A 19472-nucleotide genomic window follows, 5' to 3' on the forward strand; every position below is an offset into this window, starting at 1 on the left:
TCTTGACTGCTGTTCTCTCGTTTATGAAACCCCTTAGTTTAAATGAGCCTATTAACAGCCAGTGTTGCCCACTACAGTCTGTGTATAAAAACTCTGTAACCCCTTTGGTCTGGGGCTCAGAGCTTGGAGTGTTAACTCCTCTGGGCCCGCCGGCGTAATAAACCTGAATTCTCCAACTCTCCGAGTATGGTGTTTGGTTTCTCGAGTACTGGTTTCTGCAACAACACAGGTGCACTCAGAGAGAGTCTCACCTTCGTGGTAGTTTAAATCACCTTTATGGGTCATTTCTTCTGGATTTCCTTTGGCCAATCATCTTGATTTGCCTGGTTCTGAGTCTGTATTTGGCTTATCTCAAGATCCTCCCACGTGTGTGTGCATCTTTCAACCAAGATGGAATCCAGCAAAAAGGACTGTAAATAGCCTTAGCATCACTCCCCTTTTAACCTCCAAGGAGCCTTCTAGTTGGGAAGGTATCCTTGACTTTGAGACTGAGAAATGTGTGGTCTCTTCTCCCTTATCTGGGCAAGGCTTAGCCTCCTTTCTCAATTATCTTGTTATTGATATTTTAGAGTTTCTGTCCACAGGGAATGAATTCAAATTGCTCACCCTGGGGGCGGGGGCCATCTACGTCTTGGTTCACTATGACTATTGATTTGGACTGATGCAAGAAAAAAATGGCCCAAGGGACTGGTTTGTCCTAAGACTGGAAACAAATCTGGCCATGGATTTCAAACTCTGGAGGTTCCATCTGTGCCCTTGAATTGGTGCCTCCTAAGACTTGGATGCTAGATGATGGCCATGAGTGTGTTTGTATTTCATGTCCAAGACATGGTATTTGAGAAGATAGAACAATTACAGAAGAGCTTCAGTTATCATGTAAATGTGATGTTACTTACATATTTGATGAAAATTTAGGAGAAATGTATTGGGCTTTACAAGAACACTCTTAATTAAACATTTAAATTATACAACCCCAGACTTAAGCTACTCTAGACTTGGATTGGACAAGACTTTATGAGGAACTTCAAAATAACACTCAAATAGTTAACTATTAGAAAGCTCGGGTAATAGGTCACAACAGCTAGCAAAATTAATAGAAGACAGGAAAAAAATGTGCGTTGCTTCCCAAGAATCTGATTTAACCCTTTCCCATTGGTATATTTAAAGCTTCTTCTATTTCAAGGCAAATATCAGGCTGCATTGTGAAATTCATCCTATTGTAATTCTGATCATTGTTTTGCTTTGCATTTTTCTTGCTGGCTCTTCAGGCATTGGCAATTTGCCCCTCGCCCAGAAAAAGTTAAAAGGACAGTGGAGATAATGAAGTATTGTAATGTGACGATTTCTTAATAACACAAGGAGGTGGTCCTTGGAAATATTCAAATGAAGAGTAGGAGCCTTCCATCTCCCCGGAGAAGATAAGGTGAGAGACTCCCCCTCCTGGACCTTTTCTTTCAGAATTTCCTCCTCATTCCTTTTAAATATATGCAAATCCTCTCATGACTCAGGAATGTCCCCCTCCTCCAGGGTCGGGGAGCATTGTTTTGCATTGTAATCAAGCTGCAGCCCCCGCAGACCTCCTGGCTTCCTGGGAGAGGTCTCACTATAGCCAACTGGACTCCAAATGGCCAAAGCTACCAGTTAGGGGTGCGGGGGCGGGGGGGTGTCCCCCACCCCTTTGGAGAATCCCCTGGCATCAGCATCCCTCTGGCGGGGTGCTTGTGTTTGCACAGATTATTCTGATTTTTATCTTTTCTGCCTTTGTGGCCAGGTATTCCTGGTTGGGAGATTGTTTTCAGTTCTGTGTCTCCAACACACTTCACAGCCACGGAGAAAGGACACGTTTCCTTCAGTGGAGATGTGTTCCTTAAATATCCATCTGGAGGAAAAAGAAAAGAAAACACTTCTTTCCTCAAGTGTCACCATCAGGCAGAAAAGGGAAAAGTCATCAATGCACTGAGTCTTTTTCCCCTGTGAAAGTGCCTCCCTGCGCCAGGGCCGGGCGTGGGGGCTGGAAGACTGTACCAACCTTAAGTCTCACTGTGGCATGCCAAGTGTTCCTATGCCACCTGTCATCTGAGCCCAAACCTCTGTGTCTTATCAGTGCTTCACAAATGCAACAGGCCTTTGTGGTAGAAAGGTAGAAAAGTTTCCTGTTCTGGTCACTTCTTGGGGTCTTCCTTGAATTGTGAAGGTGGCCAGGTTCACATAAAAGGTTAATCAAGTGTTTGCATTTCTCCTGTGAATGTGTCTTGTGTTAGTTTCATTTCCAGGCCCAGCCGGAGACCCAAAGATGGTAAAGGAGCATTTACCTTCCATGTCCCTTTGGGTCACTCCTGCTCCCCCCAAACAGAGATGTATGTGCAAAGGCTTCTCCAGCAGTGGTGGGAAAGCGGGGAGATGCTGAGGGGACTTGGAAAGAAAGAGGAAAGGAAGGGGCAATGCAAGAAGGGTCCAAGTGAGAGACCCCACACCAGCCCCTCCCCCAGGAACTCAAAAGGTGCATTTCCTCTGGGAAGCAATGGAGATCAGGCCCGGAGAATTTCCACCGGCCCCCTTACAATTTAAAAATGGTCAAGCCCTGATAGGGATAAGTCAATGCTTCCGCCCTCAGAGGGACTTGCATTTCAATGCCCTTGAGTTCCTAGAGGCGGGGAGAGCCTTCCAAGTGTGCGAACCCACAATGGCCCCTCCCCACTGGAGAGGCCTTTATTCCTGGAGGCCATTGTGAGCAGACCCGACGAATTTCTCAGACTTCCCTTAAAACTTAAAAGTGCCCCAAGACCCAAGCTTGGAGAAGCAAATGTCCCGCGGGCAAAGAGACTTGCATCTCAATGCTGTGTCCTTTGAAAGGAAAACAGGATTTTGGCCAGCTTTCCTGAGTTCTTCAAAACAAAGATCTGGAAAACCAAGCTGGATCTCAGGATTAGACCCTACAGAGCGTCTGCAACCTGGAAGTCTTTTTTTTTCCCCCTCTTTTAAGAAATAATAAATAAACCCTGACCGCTGCCGGACACCATGGACAAAAATCAATTCCAGTTGTACTGGAAATGCAAAAGGCGAAATAGTAAAACTTGTAGAAGACGACAGGAGAACACTTTCATGATGTTTGCAGTTGAGAAAGACTTTCTTAAGTGGGATACAAAAAGTACTAACTTGTAGGAGATGTTGATAAATGAGTGTTTTCTGAGCTCCTGGAGCACTGGGTTAGTTTGATATTTTCTGTTCCACACTCCCACCCCCCTGCCCCCATCTCCCCACAGAGTGGCTCCTGGCTTCTCCTTTCTGTTCCTCCAAGCTCCTGCTTTATGGGGAGCAGGTAGGATTACCCCGAGAGGATGAGCCCCTCAGCTACAGAAGTGCACTTTGTTTTGGGTGTTTTCTGAGATGTCCTGTCCTTGGCTGCTTTGTTATGCTCTTCATCCTTTAACGATATGTATCCCCTGCTTGGCTTCCGTTCGGTCTCCTCCCGAAGTGCTCTAGATCCTATAGCTCTTGCTGTTGGTAGGGACATTGGGTTACCGTCACAGAGTCAGCTCATGACTTGGATAGAGTGCTCTGATCTCAGGATGGGGCGGCCTCACTGTGGACTCTGCATGCCAATGCTAACTGCCTTGGGGCTGAGATCTGTCTCTTAGGGGTTTTTTTGGCAATTTAATTTTAACATCTTTCCCCGGTTTTCCCAATTTATGCATTCTTTCTGTCTCTTAGTTTTGTTGAAAATGTTTTTTTTTTTTTTTTTTTTCTGGGGGGGAGGGGGAGTTCCATGCAACTTATTGCCTTTGTGACATCACTGGAAGAGTCAAAACAGTCTCACTTCCTTGCACTTTCTTAAAAAAATTATTTTATTGAAATATAGCTGATGTACAATATTGTGTTAATTCCCTTCTCTGATTGTCAACCTGATGCGAAGAACTGACTCATTTGAAAAGACCCTGATGTTGGGAAAGATTGAAGGCGGGAGGAGAAGGGGATGACAGAGGAGGAGATGATTGGATGGCATCACCAACTCAATGGGCAAGAGTTTGGGTAAACTCCGGGAGTTGGTGATGGACAGGGAGGCCTGGAGTGCTGCAGTCCATGGGGTCGCAAAGAGTCGGACATGACTGAGAGATTGAACTGATACTGATACTGATTGTGGTAATTGCCACTGTACAGCAAAGTGACTCAATTATACACATATATGTTCTTTCTCATATTGTTTTCCATTATGGTTTATCACAAGATATTGAACATAGCTCCCTGTACTATGTAGTAGGACCTTGTTTCTTAGCCATCCTATATAAAAGAGTTTGCCTCTGTGAATCCCAAACTTCCAATTCTTCCCTTACCCATCCCCACTCCGCCTTGGCAATCACAGGTCTGATCTCTAAGTCTGTCAGTCTATTTCTTAGATGTTTGTGTCGTATTTTAGATTCCACATATCAGTGATATCATGGGTATTTGTCCTCCTTCTTCTGATTTACTTCACTAGTATAATAATCCCTACCTCATATTCTTTCTTTTTAAGAGTTGTCCAGGCTGTTCTTTTATTTAGTTATTTTTAAAATATTTATTTGGACATGGTATCTTCCATCATCATGGTAGCATGCAGGAAGTTTTTTTTCAGTTGAGGCATGTGGGATCTAGTTCCCTGATCAGGGATGGAACCTAGATCCCACACATTGGGAACCTGGAGTCTTAAGCCACTGGACCACCAAGCAAGTTCCCAGGCCAATCTTTTCTTATGTCTGTTATTCTTAAGGAAAAGATTCCTCTAAGGTGAGCCAAGCTTAGCAACTCATTTTAACTTAGAGCAACTATTTGCTGCTTCACGAGATTCAGCCATCTAACAGGATTCTCCTAAGTCAGCTCTCATTCCAGCTGCTGCTGCTGCTAAGTCACTTCAGTTGTGTCCGACTCTGTGCGACCCCATAGATGGCAGCCCACCAGATTCCCCCATCCCTGGGATTCTCCAGGCAAGAACACTGGAGTGGGTTGCCATTTCCTTCTCCAATGCATGAAAGTGAAAAGTGAAAGTGAAGTCGCTCCGTCGTGTCCGACTCCTAGCGACCCCATGGACTGCAGCCTACCAGGCTCCTCCATCCATGAGACTTTCCAGGCAAGAGTACTGGAGTGGGCTGCCGTTGCCTTCTCTTGCTCATTCCAGCAGTGCTCTGCATACCTGCTTGGGAAGCTCCGAGGGAAGCAGATGAAATTAATTAGGATACAGCCCATCAAAGCCAGGGCAAGTATTTCACCAGCTGTGTACAGAGACCTTCTCACAACCATGGCAAAGGCCACAGAATAAATATTTTTACCACTGAGAGTTTCATAGTCACTGTCCTTTTTGACTCACTCCTCCTCTCTTCAGCTCTCTGTCCTGACAGTCTCAGCCAGTCCACCATGTTTGTTCTCCCAGAGGCATAAGGATTTCTTTTTAGCTTATTTTTGTGGTTTACCCAACTAACCGGGAAATCAAGCCTTTGGGACAGAAGGTAAAATCAAATAAACAATCCTCTGAATGTCTGGGAAACGGCTGCTGGGCCTTCAACTTCAGGAGACACTTGGGCCAGCTGTGCTCTTCTACGTGGGGTCCTCCTCATCCCTCACCACATCGTCGCTGGTTCATATTCTTTTTTAAAGGAATGAGTTTGATCAAATGAGTAATTAGCACCTACTGATGTGATCAAGCTGGTTCCTCTAACTTGCTGAGTAATAATTTCTATGAAAAGATTTCGTCACATTGAATTACCTTTGTATTTTTGGACTAGACCCTACTTGGCCATACATAATATACTGATCTTTTGTTACATTGAGGGAATCCACACAGTTATTCTTTCCATTTGCTTATAAAAAATATAGGCAAGTATCTTTTTGACTTCAGGGTAGGGAAGGACTTCTTAAGCCAAGCATAAAAGGCATTAATCCGTTACAAATTTTGGTATATTTAACTATGTTAGAATTGGGGACTTCTGTTTAGCAAAGACTCAAGAAAGTGAAAAGGCAGGCCACAGACTGAGAAAATATGTGTAACATTTGTAACTGACACAAGATTAGTATCTAGAACATAGAAACAATTCTTACAAATTAGTGGATGGGTAAACAAGGGAAACAGCAACTGACTTTATTTTCTTGGGCTCCAAAATCACTGCAGATGGTGACTGCAGCCATGAAATTAAAAGACACTTGCTCCTTGTGTTGTAGACATGCATTCTGGGAAACAAACTCACTCAGAAAGACAATGCAGATAGTGGAGTGCAGTTTATTACACTCGTGGGCCAAAGGAAGGGTCTCCTCTCAGCCAAGGATCCCAACCAGTTTTTGTGAAAACCTTATATACCCTAAGTGTTTGTGCCCAAACCCACATCCCCAAATTCCCTGAAACTAGTCTGAACAAAGGAAAAGAAAGAAACAAAGTTAACCCATGATTCATTTGCCTTAAGTCTAGGTGGTTAACAGTGGACAATTATCTATAGGCCTGTGGTCATACCCCAATAAGCGTAATAGAATTATGATTCTATTCAGTTACACAGATAATTAGGGTATTCTTTTAGGGAGAGTCTAGGTTCGAGCCCTGGGACTCTTCCTTTTGGGGTCCTGGTTTTCCAGTTGGTATGTCGTTTCCACAGATATTTGGGCCACAGTCCGGCCCAAGATGGAGTCCTGCTTTCAAGATGGAGCCTGTTCTATCTGTTTCCTCCTTCACTTGGAAGAAAAGTTATGACCAACCTAGACAGCATGTTAAAAAGCAGAGACCTTTGCCAACAAAGGTCCATCTAATCAAGGCTATGGTTTTTCCAGTGGTCATGTATGGATGTGAGAGCTGGACTATAAAAAAAGCTGAGCGCTGAAGACTTGATGCTTTTAAACTGTGGTGTTGGAGAAGACTCTTGAGAGTCCCTTGGACTTCAAGGAGATCAAACTAGTCAATCCTAAATAAAATCAATCATGAATACTCATTTGAAGGACTGATGCTGAAGCTGAAGCTCCAATACTTTGGCCACCTGATGTGAAGAACTGACTCATTAGAAAAGACCCTGATGCTGGGAAAGATTGAAGGCAGGAGGAGAAGGGGATGACAGAGGGTGAGACGGCTGGATGGCATCACCGACTCAATGGACACGAGTTTGAGCAAGCTCCAGGAATTGGTGATGGACAGGGAGGCCTGCTGTGCTGCCGTCCATGGGGTTGCAAAGAGTCAGACTCGACTGAGCAACTGAACAACAACAAATCAGTAGGCAAATGGAAAAAGAAAACACTACAAAAAAGGGCAAAAATCAAAACCAGGTGCAACATAAAAGAGAAAATGCAAATGACCAAGAAACTTAGGAAGGAAAGATTTGCCTTGCCAGTGTCAATGAAAATAATCAATAAGCAATCTATAATAGAATAGAAAAGAGTTTTAACTGAGCCAAAGTGAGGACTCTGTGGTGATCCAAGGATGAAAAAGCAGATAAAACCAAGGAGGGCCTTGGAATGCAGGAACAGAAAAACTACACCCTTATCGTCCTTCCCTCCCCCATGTAATATCAGGTCCTCCTGAGCAGGATAACCTGTCTCCCCTCCTTACCCCATAGGGGGAAGGTATTTGCCTTACTCTTCCCTCCACCCTTCCGTTGAGGCTCAGCTGGTAAAGAATCTGCCTGCAATGTGGGAGACCTGGGTTCGATCCCTGGGTTAGGAAGATTCCCGGGAGAAGGGAAAGGCTACCCACTCCAGTATTCTGGCCTGGAGAATTCCACAGTTTACAGTCCATGGGGTCACAAAGAGTCGAACACAACTGAGTGACTTTCACTTCACTTCACTTCCTTCCACCCAGTATACATGCCTCATACAATCAGCAAATGACCCACAAGACCATTATCCCACTTGTACCCCGGGTATAAAAATGTGAGAGTTGAACTATAAAGAAAGCTGAGCGCCAAAGAATGGATGCTTTTGAACTGTGGTGTTGGAGAAGACTCTCGAGAGTCCCTTGGACTGCAAGGAGATCCAACCAGTCCATCCTAAAGGAGATCAGTCCTGAGTGTTCATTGGAGGGACTGATGCTGAAACTGAAACTCCAATACTTTGGCCACCTGATGTGAAGAGCTGACTCATTTGAAAAGACCCTGATGCTGGGAAAGATTGAAGGTGGGAGGAGAAGGGGACGACAGAGGATGAGATGGTTGGATGGCATCACCGACTCAATGGACACGAGTTTGAGTAAACTCTGGGAGTTGATGATGGACAGGGAGGCCTGGAGTGCTGAAGCCCATGGGGTCGAAAAGAGTCGGACACAACTGAGTGACTGAACTGAACTGAAGGACCCCTGCTCAACGTCAGTTCTCCCTTGAGCTGGCCCGCTGGTCTAACAGCTCTCCCACTCTGATAAACTTTATTTCTCTCTCACTCTGCCTCATGTCTGGAAATTCTTTTCCAACCCGTGACCAGACCATGACAGACTCTAGCCTGGAAGACAGCTTCTCAGAGTCAGTCAGAGCCTGAAACAGTGTTCTGGAGATGCATGGTGTTCAGAGCAGTTCCATAAATTGTCAGAACAAAGAACATCAAACAAGTCAAGGATACATTCCTTTAAGTTAAAACAACAACAACAACAACAAACCAGACCAGCTGATGAGTCAGTAAGGCCTTGGCACCTGGGAAGGGAGCCTTTTCATCCAAGCAGCCCCAGGAAGGGGGACGTTTCATTTTTATTTTTATCATGGACAGTCTTTACTTCTGGTCAATGTGTCCTTTTCTTTCACAATTAAAGCAGATGTACAGTTTATATTCAATAGGCCACAAACAGTCTTAAATTTGAGTTAAGTCATGCATAAGCCAGAATGCCTTCCCCAGACCTCAGTGCGTGAACATTTCTACCATAATTAGTAATCAGGAAAATGCAGGATCATAGTGAGAGAGCATTTCCACCCACCAGCCTGGCAGATATGAAGTCTGAAAAAACCCAGTGGTTAACATGGCAAATTTTGTGTTATACATATTTTTTTTCAAAATTTTAAAAAGCATGAGAATGATAAATCCATCTGTGGCTTATTGTTGTGATGGAGCATTGGAGTGGTAGGGTCAGGATGGTATATGGCCCTGTGCCAGGGTTGGGTGGTGGCTTCATAGGTGTTAATGAGCTTTATTCTTTAAACAAACAAAATGAAAATGGGCCTTGAGTGGACCTGTCTGACAGATAGTGAGTAATCCAATTCTATGCATCTGCATTAAAAAAAAAAAAAAAAAAAAACTAGAAAACCAAATACCCATGACTTGTTCTTAAAACGAACACAAGAAGCCCCTTGGGTCCACCATTTGCTTCCTCTATGTCATCAACAGGGTTTTCAGTTTCGCTACATGGAATAGTCCCTGACAACTACTGTCAAGTGATCTTTGACAAAAGAGCAAAGGCAATTCAATAGAGAATGAATAATCTTTTCAAGAAATAGTGCTGGAACAACTGGATGTCCATATGCCAGAAAAAAAATAATCTAGATACAGACTTTATGTCTTTCAAAAAAATTAACTCAAAATGAGTAACGTGGAATGTGAAACTAAAAAATCCGAAAGATGATGACCTAGAGGAAAATCTAGCTGACTTTGCATTTGGTGATGACTTCTTTGGCTACACCACCAAAGGCACGAGCCATGAAAAACACAGAGGCAAACTCAAAGAATTAGGAGAGTACAATCTCTTCATTCTAGGATTCAGGCAGGAGGTAGATGCCCCCACACCCACCCCCTGTAAACCAATTGGAGATTCATTCCCTGTGGACCAAAACTCCAAGATGAGAAGAGCAGGACAATTAAGGGAGGAGGCTAGGCCCTGTCCAGATCACATTTCTCATTCTAGAAGTCAGGAGACCTCTCCGACCACGCATGCACAGAAAGGCTCCTTGAAGGTCAAAGTGGGGGAGTGATGTCAAGGGATGCTTTACCCACAGGCCTCTGGGATAGAATCCATCTTGGCTAAGAGATGTGTGTGCACACATGGGAATATCCTGAGTTGTACCAAATATGGACTGTGAACAGGGAAATCAAAATGATTGGCCAAAGGAATGCCCCATATAAGTGATTTAAACTACCACAAGGGTATGACTCAAGGAGTCTCCCTCTGAGTCTGCCCATGTGTCTACCCACACATATTATTGTCCTCTTTTCCTCTTACTAAACACTTTACTTGCTTCAATACTGTCTTTGTGGGAATTTTTTAAAATTTTTATATATATATATTTATTTATTTATTGGCTGTGCTGGGTTTTGTTGTGGTGCACAGGCTTCTTTAGTTGTGGCATGCAGACTTAGTTGCCTTGTGGCATGCAGGATTTTAGTTCCCTGAGCAGGGATTGAACTCATATCTCCTGCATTGGAAAGCATATTCTTAACCACTGAACCACCAGGGAAGTCCCTGTGGGAATCCTTTTCTGCAAAGCCAAAGGAACAGGGCCTTTGTCACTGACCACTGGTCTAGTGGCTAGGATCTGGTGCTCTTACCACATCAACTCGGCCTCAATCTCTGGTTGTGAACCCAAGTTTCACTCCAAGCCATCACAGGCCGAGGCCACTCACCCGAGATCAAGATGACAGATGACAAAGAAGCCAGGCTCTCAAGAGATGAGAAGCTGGACAGTTTCTTGGTTGTGCTCTGGCCCCTGCTTCCCTGGGAGCTCCATTCTGGGGACGCCAGTGGGTAAAGTCATGAGTGACTACTGGGAAACAGGGCTTCCCACTGGGGCACCCGGCAGGGCAGGGGTGAGGAAATATAGAGTCACGATAGCACCACTCCAGATCAGAACCTGGGCCAGAGTCACCTTGGTATTCAATGGCCATGGGGATTACAGTGGTGATACACCACCCACCTTGTCTGTCTCTTGTCTGTTGCAGCCTGGTTGCCTGCCATACCTGTCTCCCTCCTGCTCTGCTGGGGTGGCCCTCCCCGTCCTCCTCTTTGCTGAGCTCAGATCAAAGCCCCTGCTCCCAGATCCATCGTCTGGCTCCCATCTTCTTCTCCCACACTCTCAGGTTTCGTACATTTGCTTTTTTTTGATCGCCGGAAGACATGGACTCGACCTTCAGCAAGAAAAGGGATTTATTTGGCATGAGGCTGGGTAGATCACCCAATGAGCAGAATGTCTCATCTTAAGCAAGTCTCGAGATGTGCAGCTGTCACTTGTTTTGAGAGTGGTCCAGAGTATGAAAGGGCCCTGTAGAAGGTCAGGGCTGCAGACCAAGCTGCTAGGCCACTAGAGCTAGAAGATGCAGCCAGTCTAAAGGCTCAAGAGGATCTGTCCATGGTAGATAATGATGCCGGGACAGAGTCTGGGGGAAAGCCTCAGTAGAAGGATTCCAGTACAGATACATAAAGGTTTGGAGCAAGGCCATATCTTCCATGGAAGAGCTATTCACCACTCAAAAAGCAGCTGTTGTCATGCTACTGGGCTGTGGTCCAGACTTTGAGCCTGATCCCAGGATATCAAGTGCCTACGTGACTGATGATGCCCATCATGACCTGAATATTGGCAGACCTGCTGAGTCCTGTAGCCAGGCGGGCATGGCAGCAAACCAGTAGAGATGGCACCTTCCCAAACAGGCCCAACTGGGGCCCAAGGCCCAAGTCGGGTACACGGACAGGTAGTCAAGACCCCAGGTCACCTGCCTGCATCATACAGTACCCTCTCCCAGCTTACACCTTCTGGGCTTCTGGGCAGAGGTTCCCTATGACGGACCCATGCAGGGGAAACACTCAGACCTGGCTCTTGGGTGTGTCACCGTGGTGAGGTGAGTACTCCAGGTGGGCAGGACACTTGGCTGTCCCCTTGGTAGAGAGAGCTATGGCCTGAGATAAAGATGTCATGGAAAACAAGTTGACTGATTGGTCCGGGACACAGGAGGAATAAGACTGGGTCAGTAGAAAGGGTTCTGCACCCAGTTCCAATGTGTGGTATGGAGGTCTTCCCCAGTTCAGATCAGTTCAGTTCAGTTGCTCAGTCGTGTCCGACTGTTTGTGACCCCATGGACTGCAGCACTCCAGGCCTCCCTGTCCATCACCAACTCCTGGAGTTTACTCAAACTCATGTCCTTTGAGTCAGTGATGCCATCCAACCATCTCATCTTCTGTCATCCCGTTCTCCTCCTGCCCTCAATCTTTCCCAGCATCAGGGTCTTTTCAAAATGAATCAGCTCTTCACATTAGGTGGCCAAAGGATTGGAGTTTCAGCTTTAGCATCAGTCCTTCCAATGAACACTCAGGATTGATCTCCTTTAGGATTGACTGGTTGGATCTCCTTGCAGTCCAGGGGACTCTCGAGAGTCTTCTCCAACACCACAGTTCAAAAGCATCAATTCTTTGGTGCTCAGCTTTCTTTTCAGTCCAACTCTCACATCCATACATGACTGCTGGAAAAACCATAGCCTTGACTAGGTCTTCCCCAGCACCAAGCAATTCTCACACACCAGCTGGTGTAATTCAGCGCAACGGCAACACACTTTGAGTCTCCCCGGAGATAGCATCAGATCCCACATGTTAAGGGCTCAGTCCCAAAAGACTGCCCCTCACCACTTCAGATGCCAAGCACAAGCCAGGTTGTGTTCATGGACACAGATGCTCTCAAAACCCCGTCCTGTTGAGTTTTTATTAAGGCTTCCTCACACAGGCATTATTGATGAAAGCTTAGGCCCTCTTGGGCTAGAGGTCCTGACTTCTGGGCTCAGGGCATTGCTTCTATCAGAGCTCATGGGAAGGGCTCTGTAGAAACCTGCCATCTGGCTAACGTGGACTCCTCATAATCAGGGATCACCTGGCCAAGAAAAGACTGCTGTATTGGCAGGGCAGTTGATCCTGAGAACTTCAGGAGCTAGCACTGCTGCTCTCCAACGACAGTAAGAAGTATGTCCGTGACACACAGATTCACTAGGGGTTCAAGCCCTGGTCAGGGAACTAGATCCTGTATGGGGTAACTGAGTTCGCAGGCACAACTAAAGATCCCACACATGGCAATGAAGATCCTGCAAGCTGGCAACACACACCTGGTGCAGCCAAATAAATAAATCTTTAAAAAATATTAATATACAAGCAATTTAATAAACTTGATTGATAAACAAAATAAGCAACTGCACAATGGTGGCCTAATAAGGAGAAAACCATTAAACACTCAGAGATGTGGTGGGTAAAGGTCTGGTTCAGTCGTCCAGGAGAATCACCTAGACCAGTGGAGATGCTTTCTGAGGGAGAGAAAGATCTAGAATGGGTGATGGAGGAGGGTACAGTAGATGGCAAAATGGACACGAAGCGCTCTTGTTGGAGTCTGCCCCCATGTTCGAGACACTCACGGTCTTATCGACTGTGACTTTTGTCTCTCCTCCCACCAAGAGGCAGAGTCCATTTTGGCAGGCTGAGAAGCTGAACTTGCCAATGTGTAGTGCATAGAGCCACATCCTCCAAAAAAGTTCAAGTTCCTTTAAAAAAATAAAATAAAAATGTACAGACATTAAAAAAAAAAAAAGTTCAAGTTCCAGTCCTTGGTACCTGTGAACATGACCTTCTTTGGAATTAGTCTTTGCAGATGTTACTGAGTTAAGAGGGGGTCACGCTGGATTTGGGTGGGCCCTAAGTCCAAAGACTGGGGTCCTGAATTTGTATTGATTTCTTTATTTTGCTGCTCAGCGGTGAAAGTGCAAAGTCACAACCACTGGACTACCAGGGTGTCCTTAGAAAGAAGAAGGAAAGTTGGACCTAGACACAGAGGAGACACATGGGGAAGAAGGTCATGTGAAGACGGAGACAAAAACTGGAGCCATGCAGCTATAAGGCAAAGAAGAGCAAAGATGGCTAAGAGCCCCCAAGCACCTAAGAAGAGGCAAAGGAGGACCACCCCCCCTACCAGAGCCTTCAGAGGGAGCATGGCCCTACCAACACATTCATTTTGGACTTGAAGCCTCTAGAACTATGGAGAAAATACATTTCTGTTTCTGTTGTTTGAAGCCACCAAACTCGTGGCCTTTTGTGGTATGGCAGTCTCCTCTTGGGGCTTCCCTGGTGGCTCAGGTGGTAAAGAATCCACCTGCAATGCAGGAGACTGGGTTCCATCCCTGGATTGGGAAGATCCCCTGGAGAAGAGAAAGGCTACCCACTCAGGTATTCTGGCCTGGAGAATTCCATAGACTAAGTCCATGGGGTCACAAAGAGTTGGACACAACTGAGCGACTTTCACCTTCACCTTCACCTTCACCAGTCTCCTCTTGGGGTCTGGGATAGACAGTTATATCCAGCCAGCCCCTAGCAGGGTCAAGTCCCAGCAGCTTCAAGTGCCAACCAGCTTGAGGACATACCCTGACATCGGTTCTCATTCCCCTGAGACCACTTTCTGACATATGCAACCTACACACCAGCCCTGTCTCCAGGGGCATATACATCCACATCTCATTTCCAGACTCCAGGCAGGCCCAGCATATTCCTGATTCTTGTTCTCTAAACCAGGAGTCAGGGAGGAAAGGAGGGCTATGGAGGGGCCTCTGCCAACCGCTGCGGTGTAATTAAACAGCCCTGTGTGGTTATCGATTCCATCACTTGCCAAGGCCTGGCAATGAAGCAGGCAACAATTGAATCAAGTTATCTCTGCAGCCAGAGGGCTTGGACTCCGCGGCTCTCCCTGGCAGCCCATGGGAACCCGGCCCTCCATCCGAGGCGGCTTTCCAGGCCAAGGCCTTCTTTCTCCAGGCTAGTCCAAGGAAGCCAGGGCAGACTGTGGGAGAGATAAGGGAAGAGATGGAGGGAGCGTGAAAGTGGCACGCTGGGCTCAGGCGGGGACAGAGAGAGACGCAGGTAGGTAGCTAATCCGGTGCACCCGGGGCCCCAGCATCCCAAACCGCTCGGTTGGCTCTCCCAGAGACCCACCCAACCTCACGCTTTTCTCTCTTATTAAAAAAAAAAAATGTTTTCGTTTTTAAAATTTTAACAAAGGTATACGTTTACAACGACAGCGAGAGAACGGCTGAGTTGGAGAGACGGGATCGTTAAAGGGAATCCGGAGAGACGGATGCTGCGCGAAGGATGTGCGAAAGGGGCTTAAATCGTGACCCCCCTCCCCCAGTCCCGAGGCCGCGAGCTCGTGGGGGATCCCAGGAGGCGCTCCTCCACCCCGGACCCTGGTATCCCGGGCTGGCCCCGCGCAGTCGGCATATCCAGGGCCAGGTGCTCCGGGCCGGACGCTGGCGATGGCAGGAAACCGTGGAATCGGGGACCCCCCGCCCCCCCGCCCCGGGACTCCGGGAAAGGCCCCGCCCCCGGCTTCCCGCCCTGGCTCCCGCGGCCTCCAGCCTCGCGCTCGCCCACCCAGCCCCGCTCCCCTCGCTCCCGCGCGCGTGCGCCCGCTCCCCGCTGCTGACGCGGGCGCGCGCGCGCGCCGTGTCCGTCGTCCCAGGCGGGAGCCGGAGACCGCGGGGCGGGCGGCTGGCCGGAGAGCGGGCGCCCGGAGCGCCTGGAGCGCGGCCCATCTAGGCGGGAGCGCGGGCGGGGAGGGGTGGGGCGGGGAGCCCTGGCTGCGAGCGGGGTGGCCGCCGATCCCCCGAGTCGGCGGGCCCGGACGCGGCGCCAAGCGCGAGGGCCGGGCTCCCGGGGCGGGTGGCCATGGGTGGGAGCCAGAGGTGGCAGCTGGAGCCGCGGAGCCGGCGGGCTGGGAGGGTTTCGGCCCGCGGCCCCTGACGGCCCCCAGCGGCCTGGCGCGCCCCCGCGCCTACGCGGGGGGGGGGGGGCGGTAGCCGTGCAACGCCCCGCGCGCCCGCCCATCCCCCGCTACCCTTTTTTTTTTCCTGGCGGGGTGCGAGGGAGCATGCCCGCGCCGGGCCGCGGACAGCTAAGGGTTAACCGGAGGGGCGTGGAGCTGCCCCCACCCCGGGGGCGTGCCCCCCTCCCCCGCTAGGCGGCCCGCCCCCGAGCTAGGCTATGGCCCCCGGCCCCGGCCCGGGGCCCGAGGTCCCGCGATCGGGCCAGTGAAAGGCGTTTTCCCGTGGCCGCCCTCCTCCCCTCGGCGGCCGGCACCATGGGATGTAATATGTGCGTGGTCCAGAAGCCGGAGGAGCAGTACAAAGTGATGCTGCAGGTAGGGCTGCCCGGCCGCGGGGGCGAGGGGCGGGAGGGCGGCACCTGGAGGGGAGGGCCCGATGGAGGGGCCGAAGGGCCCCGAGCGGAGAAGGTTACGGAGGCATTTTCGTCCTCCGTCTCTAGGGCGGCTGGATGTTGGTGTCCGTGGGAACCAGGCACAGATGTGGGGGCGGATGGGAGTCCCTGCGTGGAGATCGGGGTACGGGACGCATCCCTGGGGCGCTCGATTGATTGCGAGGCGAGCCCTGGATCCCGATCGGTCCGGGTCGGGAAGTTGGGCTGAGCCCGGGTCCGCTGCGAGAGCACCTCGGGACCCTGAGCCGGGAAACGAGTTGCCGCCGGCGCCGGCGCGGGACGGGGGTTGCATAGCAACGGCCTGCGTTTCCCTGATCTCGCTGGCCCCGCTGGCCCCGCTGGCCCCGGGGCTGGGGAAGGGAGGTGGGCACTCTCGGAGCGCCGGGAGGCGGGGGCAAATCGCGGTCCCCGTGGGGCAGGGGTACGGGGGCCCGCGGGCCGCGCCCCGGGACCCCGCCGACGCCCGGCCGGCGCGATCAGGTACCTCCCCCAGCAACCCCTCTCCGCTCCGGCCCTGCCCAAGCCAACGGTGGGCTCCCAGGCCTTCAGGGCCTCGGGTGAGCGGCCGTCGCCGGGTCTACTAGAAGGGCAGCCCGCGGCCTTCGGTGCCCGGCCCGCCCTGTGCCCCGCAGGGCCTTTGGGCGGTGGGTGGGGGCGTGGACCCGGCAGTGCTCTACGCCCAGAGAGATGGGAGACTCCAGGTCGCGCTCTCGGACCCGGAGCCGGGCTCCTTTGCTTGTGCGTGGCGTGACTTCGTGAGTGCGTGCTTGTGCCCCGTCTGTGTGTGCGCGGAGGCTCCTGCCACCCCGTGTGTGTGTACTTTCTCTGTGAGCCCTGAGAACCGTCTAGAGACATGTCCTGGATGGCTTGGTCTGAGACGTCCCCCGGGCTCCGTGGAGGGAGTTCAAGGTCAAAGGTGGAGGGGATCTGGACCCAGGGGCAGGCCGGGCGCACCCAGGTATACGTTTCTACTCTGGGTTTGTTGGTCCGGACCGGGCGCACGTGCAGGTCGGAGAGGTGCTGGCTGGGAGAAGGGGATCTCCTTAGGAAAATTGGGGAACCTCCTGCAGGCATTGGCGGTGGCGCGGGGGAGACGGGGGAGGACGCGGGAGCGCTGAGTGCGTGGTGGGAGTGTAGGTCCTTGGGCCCACCCGGGTAGAAGCCGGCGGCGGGTGGGACGCGGAATCTTGCCCCAGTCTGGTGGCGCTCCTCCCCGCCTGTCCCAGGCCGGTCTCCGTGGACGCGCAGGCCTTCTGCTTTCCCTGCTCGTGGCTCTCCGCCTTCTTTCTGCTCAGCCCCCCCACCCCCGCCCCCCAGCCCCGCGGTTAGTTTCATCTGTCCTTCCAGGTGTTTGGAAATCTTGGCTTGGCTATTACCTTTTCCCCTTCCTGCGATCCGGTTCGGGAATGACCCAGGTTGGGATCACTAGAGGAGGCCTTCCGGTGGAATCCCAGGGGTCGCCCCCCCCACCCCCAACCGCAGCCCCCTGCTTGGTTTCATCTCTCCTTCCAGCTGTTTGGAAATTTTGGTCTGGTTATTTCTATTTCCTCCTCGTGCGATCGGGTTGGGGAATGACCCAGGTTGGGGTCACTAGACCAGGCGGTCCTGTGGAATCCCAGTGGTCTGCACCAAGGCTGCAGGGAAGGAGGTTGGGAGCGGTAGGTGCGTTGCCCTCGTTGGTCGATGAGGCCATGCCATCCCATCTTCACGGTTGCCTTTTCTTGCAATCGTTCCATCAAATAGCAAGCAAATCCAAAGCTCTTGAGTTGGCTCTTGATGGTAGTAGCACTTCATTAAGGGCCAACCCAGTGGGGATGTGTGGAAAGTGGAAGGCAACCTGCCCCACGCTGCAGGCCTGAGTTGAGCCAGCCAAGCTTGGGAGAGGATGCTGCTGTGATCTTCTGGATTCCCCAGGGCAGGAGTGGGGGTCCTCAGGTCTGGCTGGGTTAGCCTTCAGGGAGGCTCCCTGTTAGAGGAAGGCTTGAGGTGAACCTGGACAGGGAAGTCCTGGGCCAGGTCTCCTGGAGGGAGACCCTTGAGCCCTAGGCAAGTAGCTCCCCCGAGAGATGGGTCCTTTTCCTTTCCTAGTCTTTGCCAGCCCTCACCGACCAGGCCCTGGGGACATTGATCCCTTTTAAAGCTCCCATAGAAGTTTGGACAGAATCGGAGACTGGATGTAGTTTGATTTTACCTTTTACATCTTTACATTGATCTTTTAATTTTTACTGCACTATAGTTGACTTATATTGTTGTGTTTCTGCTGTACAGCAAAGTGAATTATTTATACTTACGTCTACTCTTTTTTAGATTCTATTTCCATATAGATCATTACAGAGTACAGAGTGGAGTGCCCTGTGTTACACAGTATGGCTGCAGTTTTTTAGAAAAGAAACTGTCCTTTCAAAGGAAAATCAAAGAGAATTGAATTGTAAAAAATCTAGAGAGAAGGGAAAGCCATTAGCTATCCCAGATGACTCCGGGTCTGTTGCCTAGCAGGGACCTTCTCCCGGCTTGAACCTCTTTTCAGAGGGAAGAAAGTTTTTGTCCAGAAGACCAGCTTCCAGGACCTCTGCCTACCTGCCACTTAAATTCTGGTACTTCCCGATTTCAGAGATGCTTCTCCATGGCTTGTCCATATGTGCCTGTGGCCCCAGCATCTTACCAAAATAAGGAACCCCACCAGGACACAGTGCAGCCCAGAGACACACACAAGGACACCTACACCACTTGCCTTGTGGCTTCCTTATGCCCTGAGGCTCTTTCCTAGGTCCCCAGAGGCCTCTGACCCCCAGGTTAAGAAGTCTCAAGTCTCTATTCCAGCCTTGATTCCAGACCCTTTTCTCCAGATGATTCACAGGTATTTTAAAAAAATGCACACATAGAGAGCTATATTGATGTATAATCCACATACCTTTGCAACATGTAAAGTTGAGTGGTTTTTAGTATATTCAGAATTGTGCAACCATCACCAATTCCAGACCATTTTCATCACCTTAAAAAGAAACATTGTACCCATTAGCAGTCACATGCCCATTCGTGCCAATAGCTCCTAGGCTCTGGCAACCACTAGTCTACTTGTCTTTATGGACTTGCCTGTTTCAGACATTTCATTTCAATGGAACCAGTTTCATTTTAGGAACTGTATGATACCTGATCTTGATACCTGATCTTTTTTTTTTTTTTAGTTCTACCAGTTTATTGCTACCAACCCGTGACCCTCCACCCTCATGCACACATGCTCAGTCATGTAACCCCATGGACTGCAGCCTGCCAGGCTCCTCTGTCCATGGACTTTTCCAGGCAAGAATACTGGAGTGGGTTGCCATTTCCT

General features: G+C 49.7%; 1 protein-coding gene across 1 annotated transcript in view; it reads left to right on the forward strand.

Moving 5' to 3' along the window:
* The first annotated feature begins 15336 nt into the window (after window positions 1-15336).
* The window catches only part of PDZD4 (PDZ domain containing 4), a 28261-nt gene continuing 24125 nt past the window's right edge, over window positions 15337-19472 (forward strand). The window contains exon 1 of the mRNA XM_070366543.1: window positions 15337-16064. Coding sequence (XP_070222644.1) covers window positions 16005-16064 — 60 coding nt within the window. The 5' untranslated portion in view covers window positions 15337-16004. The remainder of the gene's footprint in view (window positions 16065-19472) is intronic.

This window comes from Bos mutus, chromosome X (assembly GCF_027580195.1).
Source record: "Bos mutus isolate GX-2022 chromosome X, NWIPB_WYAK_1.1, whole genome shotgun sequence".
In the NCBI taxonomy this organism is placed as follows: Eukaryota; Metazoa; Chordata; class Mammalia; order Artiodactyla; family Bovidae; genus Bos; species Bos mutus.